At 43.7% G+C, this 19,222-nt stretch overlaps 1 protein-coding gene across 36 annotated transcripts in view; it reads left to right on the top strand.

Annotated features, from left to right (window-relative positions):
• Nucleotides 1-19,222, top strand: part of Kcnma1 (potassium calcium-activated channel subfamily M alpha 1) — a 710,028-nt gene that overhangs the window by 616,838 nt on the left and 73,968 nt on the right. For all 36 annotated transcript variants that reach the window (XM_021202810.2, XM_021202821.2, XM_021202818.2 and 33 more), the window contains 2 exons: nt 11,977-12,100; nt 17,486-17,710. In XM_021202810.2, the coding sequence (XP_021058469.1) occupies nt 11,977-12,100; nt 17,486-17,710 (349 nt within the window). The remainder of the gene's footprint in view (nt 1-11,976; nt 12,101-17,485; nt 17,711-19,222) is intronic.

The following is a 19,222-nucleotide window of genomic DNA, read 5'->3' as shown; positions in this document are numbered from 1 at the left end:
GAGGGAAGGGGAGGGGGAGAGGAGGGGGGAGGGGAGGGGGAGAGGAGGAGATGGGAGGAGATGGGGAGGGAGGGAGAGAGAGAAAGAGAAAAAGAGGGAGAGGGAGAGGGAGAGGGAGAGGGAGATTTTAGCACTGTACTGCTCATTCTAAATGAGAAAAGTCCCTTCTGTAACTATGTGCCTCCCTGACATTATTTGCGTCTTTCCTGGCCATGGACCCCTCTTCCTGTGATTACTGGGATGCAGTACTGATTGTTTCTAACTCCCACTCGTCTGCATTCTTGCTTCCTCTGGGTCCACCGCCTGGGACATGTCTTTCAGTACTGAGGGCATGGGTCCTCCAGGTCCCTCTGCTTTCTTTTGTCACGCGTGCACTTTCCCACTCCTGTGAAAAAGGCCTCAGTGTCCTGCACCTCTCCTGTGCAGCCTTGCTGGGGCACCTCGGATTTACACGCATGTTGGCGTGTTTACAGTTCACGGGAGGGAGGGAAGGGATAAAAGGCACCAACTGCCAAGCCACTGGGTTTTTTGACACCAGTTGTCAGCCGAGCCTACAAGTGCTCTTTACTCACCTTCAGGTAATCGGCTTATCTAATGCTGAGAGTTTTCTCCATTTAAAGGAGAGAAAAGCCCAAGTGCTTTCTTTTGCCTAAATTTAGAGAAGCAAATAAATAAATAAAGAGGAATCTGAAAAATGTGAAACCTTGGGAGCCAAATTCCCTGTCCCTGTTTGCTATGTAAAGTATGACTCGCCGCTTTGATCTCGAGTAATAATAATTCTGAGGAGTTACACTGTTTTCATATGCTTCAAAGCTGTGTCAAAGTTTTGCTGCTTAAGGGTACTTCTTTATTCTGTTGGCTCTTGGGTACCAAGATGACAGGTCTCCTGTAAGAGGTGGAGGCTTTTTAAAGTTGTAGCCTTCAGCAAAACATCAAATTACCAAATCCAGGGTAACATACTTCTACACAAATGCCTTTTCTGTAGATATATTATACCATATATATTAAATACTTTAGTGTTATGTGCTACATTTTATGTGCAATAGAAAGTGATGGTCGGAGGTAGCCTTGGGGGGACTTTTTTTTCTGTAAGCAGAGAAAGCTAGTGTATACCGTATCAAGTATGGTTTTTACAGGACTTTCTGCCTGAAGGCCTTTGTAAATAAGTAATGATCAACAGATTGGCTGTGGGTTTTTGAAAAGCATGCCCATGTCAGTTTGCATGATGGGGGAGAATTTTCAAAGTGGATCTTGCTTTCATTGCCTGCCTGAGAGGGGCTGAGGGAGACAGTCATCCCAGGCCAGAGCTGTCCGCTTCCTAGTACATCAGAATAGCTAAATGGGGGGGTCAGGTGGTGAGCCAAAACTTGCCAAGCTGCAGAGCTCAGGCTTCTCCTGTTGGTGCCCAGGGGCTGCTGATCCCACTAAAGTTACCCTCATCTGATGTGTTATCTCACCTGTCTGCAACGCTCTCCATCATGGTTGAGCTAGGGAACACCAGCCACACAAGTGGATGATACTCCTCTTTGTCCTTGAATTTTTTTCCCCCTCAGGTGGTTAACAGTCTTTACCTAATGTCAGAGATACAGGGGCAGGGTCTATGTTGAGTCTTCTCCATTTTCCTTCATGTCCAGCCCAGCGATAAAGGACCCAACCAAAGGGCCTTCTGGTTGACCTTGGAATGTTTAGCACTGTAATTGAGACTTCCAAATCCTTTTCTTTCAGATCTTTTTTGCTGATTTATACCCAGACCTTCTTTCCTACTTCCTCCTACCTCCTCGAATGCCCCCTTTCTACTCTTCAGGAGATGGGACTCCAAGGTCTTATTCCTTATAACAGCCCCCCTCCCCGTCCCCAGATCCATAAAGAAGCTAATGACTTGTTTGAAGTGGGCTTTCCAGCATGGTGCCATGCCTCACTTCTGAGCAGAATCAATCATTCTGAGTTTAGGCAGGTTTTAGTGGCCTATGGGTGGTGATATGGACAGCTTGAGAGAGACTCGGAGCCCAGAATGGCCTGAGATGGTCTATAATTTACCACCCTGGCGTCTACAAATAAAACAGCCTCCAGAGCGAGGCCTTTCTCCAAATCATTTGCTGGCAGGAAATGTGGGGATTCTTCACTAATGGTCCTGTCTCCCTGTTTGTTCTAGTGTCAGGCTCACCCTGATGTTTTAGTGGCACTTTGTTCTCTGTATGATCATTACATGAATAGCCGTGTGTGTGTGTGTGTGTGTGTGTGTGTGTGTGTGTGTGTGTGTGAGTGTGGATATGGAAGTAGTAGATATTTTAGTCAGTCTCGCAGAAACAACCCTCACAGTGAGTCAGAGCCAATGACAGTAAGGATGGATGTACAGTGACAGACAACCTTTGGCACTGTACCCACTGAGAAGTGAGCCGCAGTGGTCCCTGAGTCCCTTGCTCTCTCTGTCGGTCATCCCTTCTTTGCTGGTTTCTTAACTGAGAGTTACAGGAAAGAACTTCTAGTTTTCACCCATATCACCAAACCTGTTGTCTTGTTCTTCCTCCCTGACGGATTGCTGGTTTGTAAATCCCTGGAGGGCAAGATTTTTGTCTCTAAATAGCTCAGTCAAAGGTTTTTAACTTGAAGCCTCACAGACCCAATGTCATGAAAGCTGTCTAGAAAGTTAGGAAAGCAAGCCAACATGCCCTGTGATGAACAGTTAAAGCAGACCAATGTGTAGCTGAATCTACCCCTCCTGCCCACAGGACAGACAGACAGACAGACAGACAGACAGACAGACACACACACACACACACACACACACACACACACACACACAGGGACTCTATAGTTGAATCCCCCTCAGTTTGTTCACAGCCATATATAATGAATTGTGTTCTTTGACCTCTTAGATGGCGAGAATCCGTACCTGGGCTCTCACATGTGTTCATAAGTGGAACCCCAGAAAGGCCGTGTGCCACAGGTGACTGTTCACCTCCCAGATTAATTCTCATCCCCCAAACGTTCAATGAGGACCTACTGTGTTTAGAGCATTGTGGGAAGTCTTTGAGGTTGGTGGGGTAGAAGGGAGTCTAGTCTTCAAAATGAGACAGGCAAGCTCATGCCACACAATCAAGTGAGAAGGGTTTATAGTGTCTGGGAGCATTGAGGTACTCATGTATGTACTTGTCCCTCGGTATGGCCAAGGTTGATTTGTGAAAGATGAAGGAGGTCTAGTTTGCCATCACTTATAGGAGATTCTCTACTGATGTTACTATCTCCTCTGGTTCATGGTTGCCTGGGCATAATTTTCAGAGTACTAGTCATGTAAACTCATTGATGATCATAGCTCTGTGAGCAAAGTATAGCTCTCTCCTGTGGCAGATGAAGAAGCTGGGACATAGAGAGGTAAAGTCTATCACATCTGGGGAAGTCTTATGCCATCAGAACGATGGAAGAAAAGGTGATGCTGCTCAGACCACTATATATGGCTTAGTATGGCTACAGTAAAGGATCAATGGAATAAGAGCACAGGAGCCGAAAAATGCATGTATATTCTAGTCTCCCAGTCATGGACGATCTTGCCTGTTGTAGGCATCAGGAAACTCTTGCAGGTTTTTGAGGAAGTGGTTCCCTAAGTTAGGTGTGGAAAGTAATTTTATAAGGGTGGCCTTGGAGTCCCCCATCAGGGCCTTTCTGTGACCATAAATATAGAGATGTGCAAGAAGGATCCCACCCAAACCCTACCCTCTATTAGAGTTCTCTGGGTATCAAGAGTTTGCTGTTGAACTCTGTATCAGGCCCAAATTAGACATCGTTTCTTAGAAGGTCACATGGCATTTTTAATACCAGTCCTGAGATCTGGAACAAGGCAGAGAAGCAAAGACACGAGGATTTATGTGTGGTATGTGTCAGGTAGACAATTTATATGAAGAAATAGTTCTCACCCAGGCTAGCACAGAAAATGAATGATGCCCCAAACAAGGCACTATTGGGCACTTTGAGGAGCACTTCATGTCATGAGATTCAGGAAGCTTTAGACCTCAGTTTCCTAAGAGGGAAGGGACTATGATGTGAAGGAACACATTATCCCTCTTGGGCACTGACTGATCATTAGGTGAAATGAACTCATCTACTCGTTAAATCGTATCTCTTCTCTTTTGACTCATACCTTTCATGGGGGACCTTTTGTTATATTTTCTCACATCAGACCCTGCTACTCTGACAGATTCTAATAATAGGAAATGGTAGAATGGCCTAGAGCCCACTCAGTGTTGGGGACAGAATGCCACCCTCCCAATTTTTCCACTGGGCAGAAAAAGAAGGAAGGCAGCGACAGGTTAGCTAAATAAATTCTTGCCCTAATGCACAAACTAACAGCATGTGACAGTCCCCCATGGGATCAGAGAAGGGAAAAATCACGAGTGTCATGATTCCAAGGTTTGGATGAACTTGACACAGGAATCAGAACAAGTTAGTGCTTAGCAGAAAGTCATTATTTTGTTCTGTCACTTCAGAGGTTATAGAGCCAAGGACCATGTACATTCTCCTGAGTCATTTCCTCAGGGTAACAATGGTAACTTCCATTTTTCTCTGAAGATGATGTGTAGCAAGTGATGCTGTATTAGGTAGAAATGGGAAACACCAATGCAGTTAGAACCAGAGAACCTGAGAGGGTCCCCTGATGTCCCAGTGTGACTACAGCCTGGTACCGGAAGTTTTCTATAGGTCGCCCTGTGATTGTCAATCTGGCAGAAGACAGTGGCTGGATCCTAGAAAAGCCACATCTCAGAGACAATGATGGCGGTTAAGAAGTTAGATGCAGAGGTAACAGAGTCTGTCAGTTGCCAGACTACACAAATCAGGGTCCTCACAACAGAAATGAAAATGTTAATTTCCGAGAGCTAAAAGGTACCCAGGAGTGGTGGCTAGCACCTTCCTACTAGAACCAGAACCATGAGAGGAACTTGAAGTGATAGGCTCCATCTTTCAGAAGTATTCACATTTTACACTGGAGTTCTAAGTTCCTTCATTAATAACATCTGTCTGGACCACTAAGGACATTATACCTGATCCCTCGCTGCTACAAAGTTAGGGCAGCTGGCTCCAGGCAAACTCCAGGCAGCCTTGATTGCTTAAAGACATACTTTATAGTCTCTTCCCACCATGATGTCTTTCTTAATGGCATATACTCTGTGTTAACTCAAATACACTGTCTCTACGTATAAAAATGATTAGAAAAGCCCAGAACAAGTTACCATAAGATAACAAAAGAAGCAGGCTCTTGCTAGGCATAGATACTGGAAAGCATGCTGGAAGGGCAGAGCACTTTGAATGGTTCTTGTGAATCTGATTGCTTATTGAGCATCTACTGTGTCCTCTACTGGTTGCTGAAAATGCATTGGGGTAGGGGTAGGGGTAGGGGTAGGGGTGCAAGATCCTGGTCCTGTAAAAGTTTAGCATCTAATGAGGCAGTCACAAATCCTTTTCTCTGAACGAACAACTCATGCCTCTGTAGGGAAAGAATCACGCAACTCACTGAAGCCGAGGACGGACATTTGAACCGGAAGATGAAGTCTGAGACACCCCCTGCAGTTCCACAATGACACCACAAATGCTCTGTGGGGGGAAGCGGCCGCCATTTAGATGGAAGGGTTGTGGGGGCACCGCGTTCACATTTCACCTTGATGGCCATGTCTCGGAGCTCACTACGGGATGGGTTAGCCTCTATCTGGGAGGGATGCTTGTAGTGATGGAAAAGGCTTCACCATGTGATGGAACCTTAGGTCCTAAAAGGGTAAGCCTGGAGAAGGGAAAAGTTCTGAAGCTATGTAGCAACAACTTCCTTCTTTCAGGAATTTCTTGGGTTCCATGTGTTTTAATGTGAGCTTCAGAAGTCCAGTGTTGAACTTCCAAGCCATACAGTAAACTGGGTTTTGCTGCCTTTGTCTGTAAGGGGATCTCTCCTCTTTAAAATCTAATTTGACTTCCTCCCAGCAGGTTTGCCTAGCAAAGGGATTTGCGGTTTAGCTTTAGGCTCTTGTCTTCAAGGCAAGCCTTTTGAGTTTCTGCTGTGGCAGGGCATTTAGTTCACTTCCTGAGATTAATTGATGGCAAGTGGCCTTCCTTGCTCTGCACACCCTCAAAACAAAGAGCTTTTCTTCTCCTCTTGAAGTCAGGCATGCTTAATTTCTAGCTGTGGACATCGGAGGAGGTAGGAATTGAGAGGTGAGGAGAAAAGAGGTGGGTGGGTGGGGGGAAATGCCTAGCTCACTGGGGCTGCTGTGTTATAAATAGTGGGCATTCCTAAACCAGCCTTCAGATCTTTGGCACATGACAAAGACTCACACAAGCCTTAATTGATTTTTGAGCCACTCCTTAGCGCATTGTCTTGACAAGGGGCTCGCAGGGGTAATTTTCTACTGAGGATTCATGCAAGCTGTGCACTTCATACATACCCTTGATGCTATTTTTCCCTCTCTTTACAGCTTAGGGCATTGTGACTTGGGCTGCAGGGGAGAGGGAACTAGACACAGCTGCCTCCTGCCAGAGAGGGAGGGGACTTAGGGGAGAGGGGACCAACAGGACTGGCTTCTGGTCAGTCAGTCTTTCAAAGGATAATCCCGCTGCACCACTGGAGCTATTCTGCCACCTCCTCCCCTCACAAGCACACACCCATCCCTACACATGGGCTATTAATAAACAAACATGCCTATGAGTATTAGTACAATGGCCAAATGACAAACAGTGTGTGTGGGGGGGGGACATTTTAACATGGTAACATTTATAAGATTTCAACTTACGGGAACTCTTTGTCATGGCAGTAGGAGAGCCGACAGAGTGTTCTATGTCTTTCTGGTTTGCCTTCTCCACTTTGCCTTATTCCTTTGACCATAGTCAGAGCCACCAAAGCAGGACTGGATTCTAAGCCAACCATAACGAACAGTAGGGAAGGTGGCAGTAAACACTTGGTGAAGACAGGTCTGCCGAGTTCCGTGCTGTGCTGTATGCATGATGCGCCTTTCCTTGCATACTCCCTAGATTGATTCTATTTGATAAGGATTATATCTAACATTCCCATTTTACAGATTGGGATGCTGAGGCAGGGTACAGCTTGCCAAGTATGAGGCAAACCAAGATTTGAAGACAGATTTGCCTCTGGGGTTAGAGTCCCCAACCACCATGTGAATTGCTTTGGAGGAAATAGGTAGTTTCTTGCTTTAAACAGTATTGGGAAAACAATATTCTCAGTTGGTCAGACTGACTAGCTGGTGACTAGGTTTCATCTTTTCTCTGGGTTAGGCTGTCAACTGTATTCACAGGTTAAAGTTCGGTAAACAAGAGAGCCCTGTAATCAACAGTAGGACATTCCTTTCCCTAAGTTCTCGAGGCTAAAAGTTCAAGGTGGAGACTTCAGAAGGACTGGTTATTTCTAAGGGGGGGAAGAACTGTTTTAGTGTCTCTTTTCAACCAGCAGATCTTTTTTCCTCCCACGATGTTACTGTGGATCTTGTTCTGTCAACGTCAGAGTCCAGATTTCCACCCTCTATATGAAAAGTCAAGACAGGACCCAGCTCAGGGATCTTAGTTTTAGAAAGAGCACAGCTCAAAATATGATTATATTCTGGGGTAGGAAGGATGAAGATCTCAACATGCAGATTGCACACCTGGGCCCCCAACAGTGAAGTAGCAGCTATAGCTGTCACCCAGCACATAGGCTTTCTGTCTCTTTAAAATACAAGAACCCTGGCAAGACATAAGTGGCATGTGGGCATTGAATTGCTTAGGGAACATGGAATGACATGTGAGTAGAAGAAATACCCAGTCATTACATGAAAGGGACTAGTTTTTAGTGATGTTCATCAGCTCTACTAGGTCTTACAGAGCTCACTGGAGGCCTTTGCAAGCTGGAGATGTCAGGAGGCCCTGCTCAGAGGTTTCCCATGATCCTCCTCCTCATGCATAGCAACCTGCCTGCTTCCTCCTGATTCCCCTGGACCACACTAGTGTTGACTGGTATGCTCAATGACAGACACATTGTGCTTTTTCTAGAAGGACAACTTGGAGAGTCCCTGATTTAAGAGGTGGAAATCCCTGGAGACCCCTTTCTCTTCCCACCCGTGCCAGGGGTCTCAGGGCAGGCATACACCAGTGAAAAACACTCAAAATTGCTAAAGGAACTGACACGGTAAAGAAACCCATCATGGCTGGACCAAAGTAATCACGTAGTCTGATGTAGCTGGGAAAAGTCACACTCTGAGCACCACCAGCCCCTCACAGCAGTCTGGTGAACATGGCCTTTAATGGACCTGTAAGTCCATCAGTCTTCAGTCCTCTTCACCCCACCCTCCAACAGCCGTTCCTTACCCGGCCACTACCTTCTAGCCTTTCACAGCCTGAGCCAATCCTTTCCAGATCCTTCTAGCTACTTCTCTTCCCAAGGAGGACCCACTGCTTCAAACCTGAAGGTCATCTAGGCCCACCATCATTTGTAGTTAAATTACCACTAATAGTGCTATCTCTTGTACCTTATTCAAAAAAAAAAAACAAAAAACAAAAAACAAAAAACAAAAAACCTCATTTTCTATTTTATATGACTTTTTCATTTGGAGAAGCACTTTGTTGGATCTACCTGCTGCCATGCATTCATTAGTCTGTTGTTTGTATGAGTCAGTGGGCTCAATCCTATATTGACTGCCAGTACATATCTATGAGGCTTTCATAGGACTGCGCTGAGGCTTCTGTGCCTTAGGTCAAGCAACAGGACACTGGACATTTCCAGTCATCTATCTCTGTTGGGAACCATTTTGTGGCTACTTAAACCTCACTTCTTGAGTGGCTTCTAACAGCTATTGGTAGAACAACCCTAAAATGCATCTTTCACATCTCGCCGGTTCTTCCCATGCCCCTCCTCTCAACAGGTCAGCTGTTGCTGACTTTGCTATCAACCCTTCCCAGCCCCCAGCCCCCAGGCCAATGAGGAATAAGCATGTTCTTTCTGAAGCCTTTGTCCTGCAGACGATAGTTATCTGTTATAGCATGCCCATGCTAGTGTGCCATGACCATTGAGCTATATTTTCTTTTCTTGGCTACATGTGACTCTCTATTTGACATTACTACACCTTCCTCTCCTGGCTAAGAACAGAGTTTATTGATCACTCATGTTTATTGATAACTTTACTGATTAAAGAAACCAAAGTTGGAGATTCGGGTGCCACATCTGGTCTGTAAAGTAAATATCTGCGTTCAGGGAAATTTTCTATGTTTCTTAGGTCAGACCCTTCTGGAGAAACCTAGATAATGTATATTTAAATCAGATTCAGTAACCTATGTAGAGGGCAGAGTATCTGTGGAGCTCCTCTGAGATTGGCTGCATGATTGGACATGTTAAAGCACAAACCATGTCTCTAGTCTCTTGAGTTGTATATAGCTGCTTTCCCTAAACTCCAATCTTAGTGAGTTTATAATTAACATTCACTGGCACTATTTCCCTTCATAATGATGGGCAGTTGACCATCTATCTTTCTTGTAGGCCACTCTTACCACAACACACCTTCTAGAAAGGATCAAATGTTCCTAACCAAAAAACACATCGCTTCTCTCCCAAGGCAGGTATTTTTAATGGATTTTTACCGGCCCGCTGTATCTTCAGCTTGACTGGTAAGATGTGACTTTAGTCCTAAATATCTTTTAAGACTGGAACGCCCCAGAATCAGGTTCCTGACACTTGGAAGCCAAGATAACATCTTCTTTCTGACCAACGGACAAGGGCAAGAGAATTTGAACTTGACTCTGTCTTCATGGCAGGTCTAAGATTTTCTGGTACCCCAAAACATGTTCTTCAAGGTTTGAAAGAGACTCATTTCTCCAGCTCCTTCCCTATAGTAGCTTTGTGTACCTACCTATGACAGATGTTGAATAGAGAACTATTAAAGATTTCCCAAGTTGAATATGAAAAGCTCTCGTTTACTAAAGTGCGTGTGTGTGTGCGTGTGCGTGTGCGTGTGCGTGTGCGTGTGTGTGTGTGTGTGTGTGTGTGTGTGTGTGTATGTGTGTGTGTGAAGGCAAATACAGAGGGTCAGTTCTCTCTATGCACCTTACTTGGCTTCTAGGGATCACACTCAAATGTCAAGTGTGTGTGTGTGTGTGTGTGTGTGTGTGTGTGTGTGTGTGTGTGTGTGAAAGCAAATACAGAGGGTCAGTTCTCTCCATGCACCTTACTTGGCTTCTAGGGATCACACTCAAATGTCAAGTGCGTGCACAGGAAGCACCTTTGCCCACTGCTCCATCTCAGTGACCCTGGTTTCAGCACGTTTGGACTCGGCTTTACATGTGAGAGGTGTCCTGATAGTTTTACCGCCCCTTAAGACCTGTCAACGACCAGGCTACTGAGATGCTACTCTGAATTGGGTTGTCCCGATTCTTTAAGGATCAGCTGTGACAGTTGCTGCAGTAATCTAGCATGCTCCTTGAAGATGATGCCACAGGATCGCATCACACGGTATTCATCATTTGCTGTGGCCTCAAAGCACAAAGATGCAGTGGGTTTGCTGTCTTCTCCATGTGTGGAAGGCTTAATAGACAGGTCATGCTAGATGTCCAAAAGCTTAGTACTGTAGAGAGATTGCTGCCCTACGCTCTATAGTCAGAGCAAAAAATGAGAAATATTAGGTATTTCTCAGGGAAAAACTTTAATCCATAAATAAAGATTATTCTTTAAATATCTGGAATAGATCATTTTAAAGGTAACATCACTTCGCTATACAATATTGAAATTTAAATCTATTTCTCTTTTCTGTCTTTGGTCAATTAATTTTGTTGCAGGATAGGTCTGCCTGGAATATCTTAATTGTACATGGTCAGTGTTGTAGATGCCAATGAGGGCTTCCCACATACTCACATGCTGACCATATCAGATAAAGAGCCTCAAACAATGTGTATAATTTGGTCTGTAAGGCTTGTTTCTTATACCGTGGGCATGGTAGAGTTGCCTGATTTTATTGTAATTCCTTGGGTTGTCAGTTAGACCCCCGCCATCCCACTGAAGGGAAGACTTCTATGCAGCCATACTTCCAGAGGTTGTAGCCTTGAGAATTTCAAACAAGTTGATTAAGATGCATCTGAACTGGAGGCTCTCATCCAGGGAATACCATGTTGGAAAATGAAGGTGGGGATGAGGAGCCTGTCATTGGACTGTTAAGCACAAATACAGTTGTCAAGGCAAGGAGAGAGGGTGTTGTTTAGTATTGAAATCATGTATTCCAGATGTGGACATTTGGTAGTCAATCTGCTCTGAAGTGACACGCTGCTGAATCTTTAAAGGGCTTCATCCAGGGAGAGCAAAATCTGATTGGGCAAATTGCTAAAATATTTAAAGTGCAGCCTGTTAAAGCTTTTACTGCGAAGAGCATCGCGTCAGAAGTTGTAGTCAGAAAGAGCGAGTAATTGGCTTTCCATCCTGATGCCAGTCAGCCAGCACCAGGCTCTATTCCTATTCCTTCCTCTTCATTGCCAATGCTAATAGCAACCCTTTGGGGTGTGTGTGTGTGTGTGTGTGTGTGTGTGTGTGTGTGTGTGTCTGTGTGTATGTCTGTGTGTCTGTGTGTGTCTGTGTGTATGTCTGTGTGTGTATGTGTGTGTGTGTGTTAGTGTGTATGTGTGTATGCTGGGGAAATTGGATAGCTGGTAAAATGAGACAACAATGAGTGAGATAGTCATTAAAAAGGAAGCGGAAATGTATTTATGTATACAAAATGGCAAGAAGCCCATTTGCAAAATGGGCAGGGAAAAGGGCAGAATTACTACCTGACAAAGTCAAGTGCCCTTCCAGGGGGGTAACATGGTTCGGACAGCTGCCTTTCAAGGGATGTTCTCGGCAGGAGAGAAGATGGCCATTGGTGACATCCACTTTCTCAGTGTCTGTCATCTCCTCTGAGATGTGACTCTGGGGGACCCTTTGCATTTATAATTTATCACATTTTCCACTTAGGTTTTGCTGCCTTTTCTCCCCAGGCATGACCCCTTGTTAATTCCTGGCAATGATCAGATTGACAACATGGACTCCAATGTGAAAAAGTACGACTCCACGGGAATGTTTCACTGGTGTGCACCCAAGGAGATGGAGAAAGTCATCTTGGTGAGTGAGGGACCATAATGTCGACGTCTGTCTCCTCTGCCTGGCATGAAGAATTTGCTCAGAGTGCAGATCTCCCTAACCGAGTAGTAGAGGAATAGTCACCTGCACTAGCTATTGTTAAAGTCTTAAATTCTGACCAGAGACTGAAGCGGTTAAAGTCTTAAATTCTGACCAGAGACTGAAGCGGCGAGATCTCGGATCAGAACATGAGTTTAGGGCAGATTTTCTTTTTTTTTTTCTCCCAAGAGCAGAACTTCCAATCTCTGCATTTTTATCAGAACAATAGTGGTGACTATGTGTATGGCAAGTTATCATGGGAGATAGGATACACATCTTCCTGATCCTCACATGGCTCTGGGACCAGAGCTTGGTCCTGCCATCTGGTAGTTGCATGGCCTTAGGCCAGTTCTTGAACTCTGCATTTTAATTATCTCATCTGTAAGAAGATAGGATGAGAATGGCCCCAATTTATATAAGATTGTGGTTCAAATCTAACCTTTCTCTCCTCACCTTTCTCTTACCTGCTGTTATTTTCACGATTACTTGTAAATACCATGAAGAAATAGGAGTATTGCTCGGATTGTTATCTGTTGTAATTTTGTTTCATTTTGTTTTGTTACACGTTTGTATTCATGGGCTTATAGTACCGCATCCAGCCTTATCTTTTTTAACATGGGTAACAGGAATCAAACTCAGGTCTTCATGCTTATATGGCAAGCACTTTATCAACTAAACCATCTCTCCAGACCTCCAGTAGTGTTTCTGCCCCTAACTAACATGTTTTCAGTCCTTCTTAACACATGATGCAGACAGGCAAGTGCATTTGCTGAGCGTGACATTGCAAGACTGTGGTCCGTTGTCATGGTGCAGCTCAGACGGTTGCTTCAGGGAAGGCTTTAGGGATGCCTTTAGAAATAGCAGGCTTCTCTGTTCTGGCACAGGAAAGCTAGCCCAGACAACAATCCATTCCACTGTCTGCCTTTGTCCTGTTAACAGCTTTAGGGTTTATGCCTACACTGACATCCCTAGAGTTTATTGTCTTGCTAATCCCTGAAATGTGGGTTAATAGTCAGGCAGGCTGGCCAGACTGAGTTCTTCTCTCCTGTGCCTCTAATCCCCAGATGGCTGTGGGCCTTCTCCATTTTCAGGTAGGGAAATCCTATCATTTTCTATTTCAGGGCCACTCTTCATTTAGCAAGGACTTTTCCAGATCCTCAGAGTGGTTCTATATGTTACTCCACTAGATTTCTCCACTATGCTTTAAATAGGGTGTGTGTGTGTGTGTGTGTGTGTGTGTGTGTGTGTGATTTCAAATTAATTATAAATAAGTATTGTGAGCCAATAGAGGATTGTGCTGGAAGCTATCTCAGATTTGCGAAAACTGCAGACACAAAGTCAAAATGCTCAGCCAACAGCCGCTATGTGATTTGCCAGGAGGGGAGATGGTTCTAGCCATATACATGCTCTGTGATTGGTTACCAGTGTCTTGCTCACATGCTTGGTGTTGGTCATCTGAATGTTCTACATAGAGTGTAGTGGAACTGACGTGTGATCATTATCCCTTTTTAGAAGAAAGGAATTTAGGAATATGAGTTCATCTGTACAAACAGCATCAGTTAAGGAAACATTTATAGTAAACACACTATGGGTTAGGTACTGTTCTTGTCCTGAAACATGACGCACAGGGCTGTATTCTAGTAGGGCAAAGGGAAGACCAGTGGGGTGGTGAATGGGTCTGTGAGAACAATTTAGATATGAATGAAGGGCAGGATCCTGGGAAGAACAGAGTCTAGAGGTACTACTGAGGCAATGTGATTGCAGAAGACCTTTCTGCAATAATGAATACATGGAGTTTTTACTCAATGCATAGAGGAGAAAAATGGAGGGGTAGAGGGTGGAGATGTGGAAGCACCTGTGAAAGATGCTTATGGAACTGATTTATTCACCGAGGGCTTTGGATGATTTGGAAATGGAAGAGACCGTGCTCTCATTGAAAGGGAGATTTAAAAAAAATTGAACCATGAAGTAATGTTTTTGATGCTAAGTGGTATGAGATACAAAGTCTTCTTCAGGTCCACGGAATATGCGCCAGTCTCAGTTTAAAATAGCCAGGGAGTCCCATCAAGTACAAATAGGTTCTGATTAGGAAGGGCTGAAGGGTATACAGAGAAACTCCTGAAGGGATTTTCTCTTGGGTCTTAAGCATAGGAAAGTCGGGCTCTCCAGGTTTGAGGTACAGGACTGGAACTTCACATACTTCTCTAGGGGATATAGCTCTGGCATCTTCGAGATCTGGTATTTGCCCCAGGTCTAAGCTCCCGAGGTTAGCTTCTGTACCTGAACCATTCTGCCAACTGGTATCTAGCTAATTTTTGCATCTTTTGATTTCAAACCTCCGTCCTCCACCCCTTTTTAACTTCTCTGTTGAGGGGAACTAGCTTTTTAGGTGACTAGGCCAATTGAAAATATTAAGGAGCCCCAAACATAACACCTCTCTGCTTCTGGCTACAGCCACTAGTACTTCTGTGCTGCCCAAAGAACTAACTTCAGGTCTTCCCCCACGAAGTGGCAAGAAGTGGGGAACCTCTTGGGTCACCTTTTATGACCCGTTTCTTCCAGCTTGTGTCTCAGGCTTCCTTAGACTCTGGGAAATCAGCAATGACGATAGGTGTTCTGCTTTATTCTAGTGACCAGGAAATGAAAGCGAGCTTCCCCCTCCTGTCCTGGGGGTTGCTGTAATAACCCTGGCATTTTTGTGAATTGCAATATTGGCATTTAAGCAATCAATACACTGGTCAGTGTTAAGGGTTAACTCAAGCAGAAGCTGGTATGTCCAGTGGCCATTAATATGCCTCCGCCAAAGCATTGTAAGCCCCTGGGGACCTCATGAGCATGTGCTAAGGAACAGGAAAGATGGCAGGCAGGGTGAAGGTGTTGACTAGAGGAGAAACAAAAAGCAAGCCCCACCCTGACCTCACTCTGTTGTCCTTTTCACCTGTATAATAAGAAAAGGGTCAGTGATGGGCAGATATCCATTTGCATTCTGGGTAACTGGGGTCCTCCCCTACATGGGAGTATTCCTTCCTTCCTTTGTCATCTTCATGGATAGAGGTCTGGGGCTAGGAAAAGACATTAGCCTGTGTCTTTATTGATTGGCTGCTAGACCCTTGTTATGACTATTTGTGGGGTTTTATATGAGGTAAGCCCTTCCAAAAATAATCCAGGAAACCCTAAAGTCTGAACATGGGGTCAGCATGCTTTTCCTGTAGAAGGACATATTCAGTGATTTAAGTCTCATAAGCCATATGATCTCTGTCTCAACTGACAACTCTTGTTTTCCATTAAAGCAACCATGGAAAAAATACCTAAATATTATGAGTTGGCTGTGTCTCAATAAAACTTTATTGGAATGTGAATTTTATCTGATTGTCATTCATAGGGACACTTCTAATGTTGATTTACTTTTTAGCCATTGTAGATTTTAAAAACTAGTTTTAACTCAGTGCACACATAGAAGCTTGTAGGTTTGTATCATCAGATTGAGGGTGCGGACCACAGCAGCCAGCCTATGGTTTCAGACATCACGGTCTTTTTTTTTTTTTTTAGGTTTTTTTTTCGAGACAGGGTTTCTCTTTGTAGCCCTGGCTGACCTGGAACTCACTCTGTAGACCAGGCTGGCCTCGAACTCAGAAATCCGCCTGCCTCTGCCTCCCAAGTGCTGGGATTAAAGGCGTGGGCCACCACACCTGGCTCCAGACGTCACATTCTATCTACTGAGACAGTGAGGGCTATGCTATCTCACTGAAACATCTAAAAGGAACACCTCAAATTTCAGCTGAGACCAACTAACCATCACCTTATCAAAAGGGCCTAAAGGGATCTCATTTTATCATCCATCTCTTTTTCTCTATCTCCTTCCTTCCTTCCTTCCTTCCTTCCTTCCTTTCTTTCTTTCTTTCTTTCTTTCTTTCTTTCTTTCTTCCTTCCTTCCTTCCTTCCTTCCTTCCTTCCTTCCTTCCTTCCTTCCTTCCTTTGTTCGTTCCTCTCTCTCTCTCTCTCTCTCTCTCTCTCTCTCTCTCTCTCGTTTTTGTTGTTTTGTTTTGTTTTTGAAAAAAGCTTTCTCTGTGTAGCCCTGGCTGTCCTGGGAACTCACTCTCTAGACCAGGCTGGCCTCCAACTCAGAGATCTACCTGCTTCTGCCTCCCAAGTGCTGAGATTAAATGATTTATCACCCACTTTATGGCCACTAAGACTTCCTTTCTTTCCACATACCTAAATACCCCCCCCCTTTTTTTTGTCTTTGTTCTCCTAAAGATTCCTTTCTTCTGTGTCCTGCTCACAGGTGTACATGATATATTCTTCTTAAACCTATTGTTCTAGAAGGTAGTACTGTGTGAATATATGCTTATAGGAATTTATGATATAAATAGAATACATGCCCCTGTACATATTACAGACATTAGAGCGTATATAACATGTGTATAATGGCAAAGTAAAAAATGATAGATGTCCTTACTGGTATTTTACATATTCTTTAATGGTAAATAGAATCAAGAAAGAAAAAAAAAATAGTGCTTTCTCTGCATGTATGCTTGCTGTAGGTACTAAGCTTATTAGAAAGATTTATTTGTTCTCTAACATGCTAGACATGGAGTTTTCAACCAGCTTTCAACTTCCTAAAAAAAAAAACCCATTGTTGCACAGCAGCCCACATGGTGACCTGTTTACCTTTTTATCCAGATCCCCATTTTCCTGAGTATACTTTTATCATTAGAATAGGTGCCTTGTGCAATTTTATATATGATGTTGAAGAATCACCTCTTTTCTATTATTCTGAACTAAATTAAACATTTTGTTTTACTACAGTACAACTAATAGCAGTATTGGGTACCTTTGTGGCATTATAATAAAAATGTCTGACATAGCTAACTCACAAAGAGAAAAGGTAGCCCACAGTTTAAGAAGTTCAAAGTCTAATTGGGCCACCCCAACGGCCTGGTCTCTGATGAGGTGGTAGATGATCATAGAGTGTAGAGGCAAACATGAGCAGAGAGAAACGAGGTGGGTCCATGTTTGTTGTTCTGGTTGTCTTTGGAGAAGACATGGAGTCAAGGAGTCACATGAAAACTCCCAGGCAGTTGCACATAAACTGTTCCACACTTTCAATAATCTAAGGACCTCAACTAGGCTTCAACTCAACAAAGTTCCACCATAAAATAATGCTCTTGGGGGACACTCTTTAGACATCAGCTAAATCACAGCAGTGGTCCACAGTAGGTGGTCAATGAGTGTTAGCTTTCTCCTCTGTATAAGTGATGCTTTCTCCCCTTAGACCAGTGTTATGAGCCCATCTTTCTGAAACTCTTGCACCCCTCTCTGTTACAGACTCGAAGTGAAGCCGCCATGACGGTCCTGAGTGGCCATGTTGTCGTCTGCATCTTTGGGGATGTCAGCTCAGCCCTGATTGGCCTCCGGAACCTGGTGATGCCACTTCGTGCTAGCAACTTTCACTATCATGAGCTCAAACACATTGTGTTTGTGGGCTCCATTGAGTACCTCAAGCGGGAGTGGGAAACACTGCACAACTTCCCGAAAGTGTCCATATTGCCTGTAAGTCAAGTCACACTATTTAATGTCCAGTTCTTCATCTTTACATTTGAAAGAAGAAGTCCCAGGTGGCTGTAATTGTTGCGGCTTTGATCATGTCTCTGCTCCTTTATGTTGCTACAGGCCTGGGGACACAGCTGTCCTTCCCCTGTGCTCTGCTAAGAAAGTAAAACCCTGGGAGGCCTTATTAAAAGAATTTGCAGCCAAGTGCAGCCCCTTATTGGGATGAAGTTGAGCTACCTTCACATGCATTAACTTACCACTGTCTAAACTCACTTTCCTGGGTGAAATTTAGAATATTGCCCTATTTTGATATATGCACCAAGAATTCACTCATAAAATTATTGTTGGCATTTTAATTTGACATGGCTAATGCTTAGAGAAACACAGATCTGTCCCATCTTCCATCTGATATTGACCAAAAAAATAAAGAGCAGATTTATCTCTTCTGTATGGAATTCCATACCTCCTCTCTAACCAGCCTCTATTCACTCTTTATCTAGAAACCCAGAATGTTTTCCATGGCTTTCTATGTTTGTATATACATGTAAAAGCATGTACCCATAGGTGCTTATTGATTACAAAGATCACTAGGACACCAATCTATAAAAGACAATTTAGGACTCCATAATTTAGTGTGCAAATAAGGGATGAGTGATTTAAAAGTCAAATGGATAGCAACTTTCTAATTATATTCTCCACAAAATTTCAGACTTAAAGAATATTAATTTTTTTCAAAGTTTTATGTGGTTGCCTATGTTAGAAATCCAGAAAAAACATTACCCATCCTTCAACTATTTTTATTATCAAGTCATACCTAAAATCGAGAGACATTTAACCCTTTTAGCTGTCAAGAGGTTTGCTTTCTGCAACTTCTCTATCAGCTTGCAGAACAGCAGAAATGCAGCCACAAGAGCCAAACAATATAATGTGTTAAAGGGTATATAAGGGGCTATCCACACTCACCACCCCTATGTGCAATACGTGTCTCCCAGAATGCCTCATCTAACAAGTCTCCTCATTTCCAAAAACATTAGACAGGTCCTCTTTGGATACAGGGCCAAACCCTGACTGCCTTAATGTATGCCTGTGGTTAAAGGTGGTCGCCTGTTACAACTCACCCACTAAAGAAGCATATCTGCATACTGCATACATTATAAGCCTTAACCCCTGTCTTCATTGTTTAAGCTGTGTCATTCCTATAAGGGTATCTGAGAGAAACAAAAGCTTTCTGTATATGACTTTGGTATTTCTTGTGGCTTGAAATCATATGCCTACAACTAGACACGAGCCCCTTCAGATCACAATTACTGCTGACTTTCCTACAAGGTGAAAATTAAAAGAACGTGGACATCGACAGCTGATGTTTATACACTAGCAATGTGATACAAAGAGTTGGTCACACTTAATTTTGTACCAAGCTAACATAGAAGATGGTGTCTTTTTTTTTTTTTTTTTTTTTTTTTTTTTTTTTTTTTCGTCTCCCAGGATCCCACTCCAGTGCCTGGATCACCC

The sequence above is a fragment of the Mus pahari genome, chromosome 8 (genome assembly GCF_900095145.1).
Source record: "Mus pahari chromosome 8, PAHARI_EIJ_v1.1, whole genome shotgun sequence".
In the NCBI taxonomy this organism is placed as follows: domain Eukaryota; kingdom Metazoa; phylum Chordata; class Mammalia; order Rodentia; family Muridae; genus Mus; species Mus pahari.
Note: the sequence above shows the minus strand (reverse complement) of the source record. Positions and strands in the feature narration are given on the sequence as shown.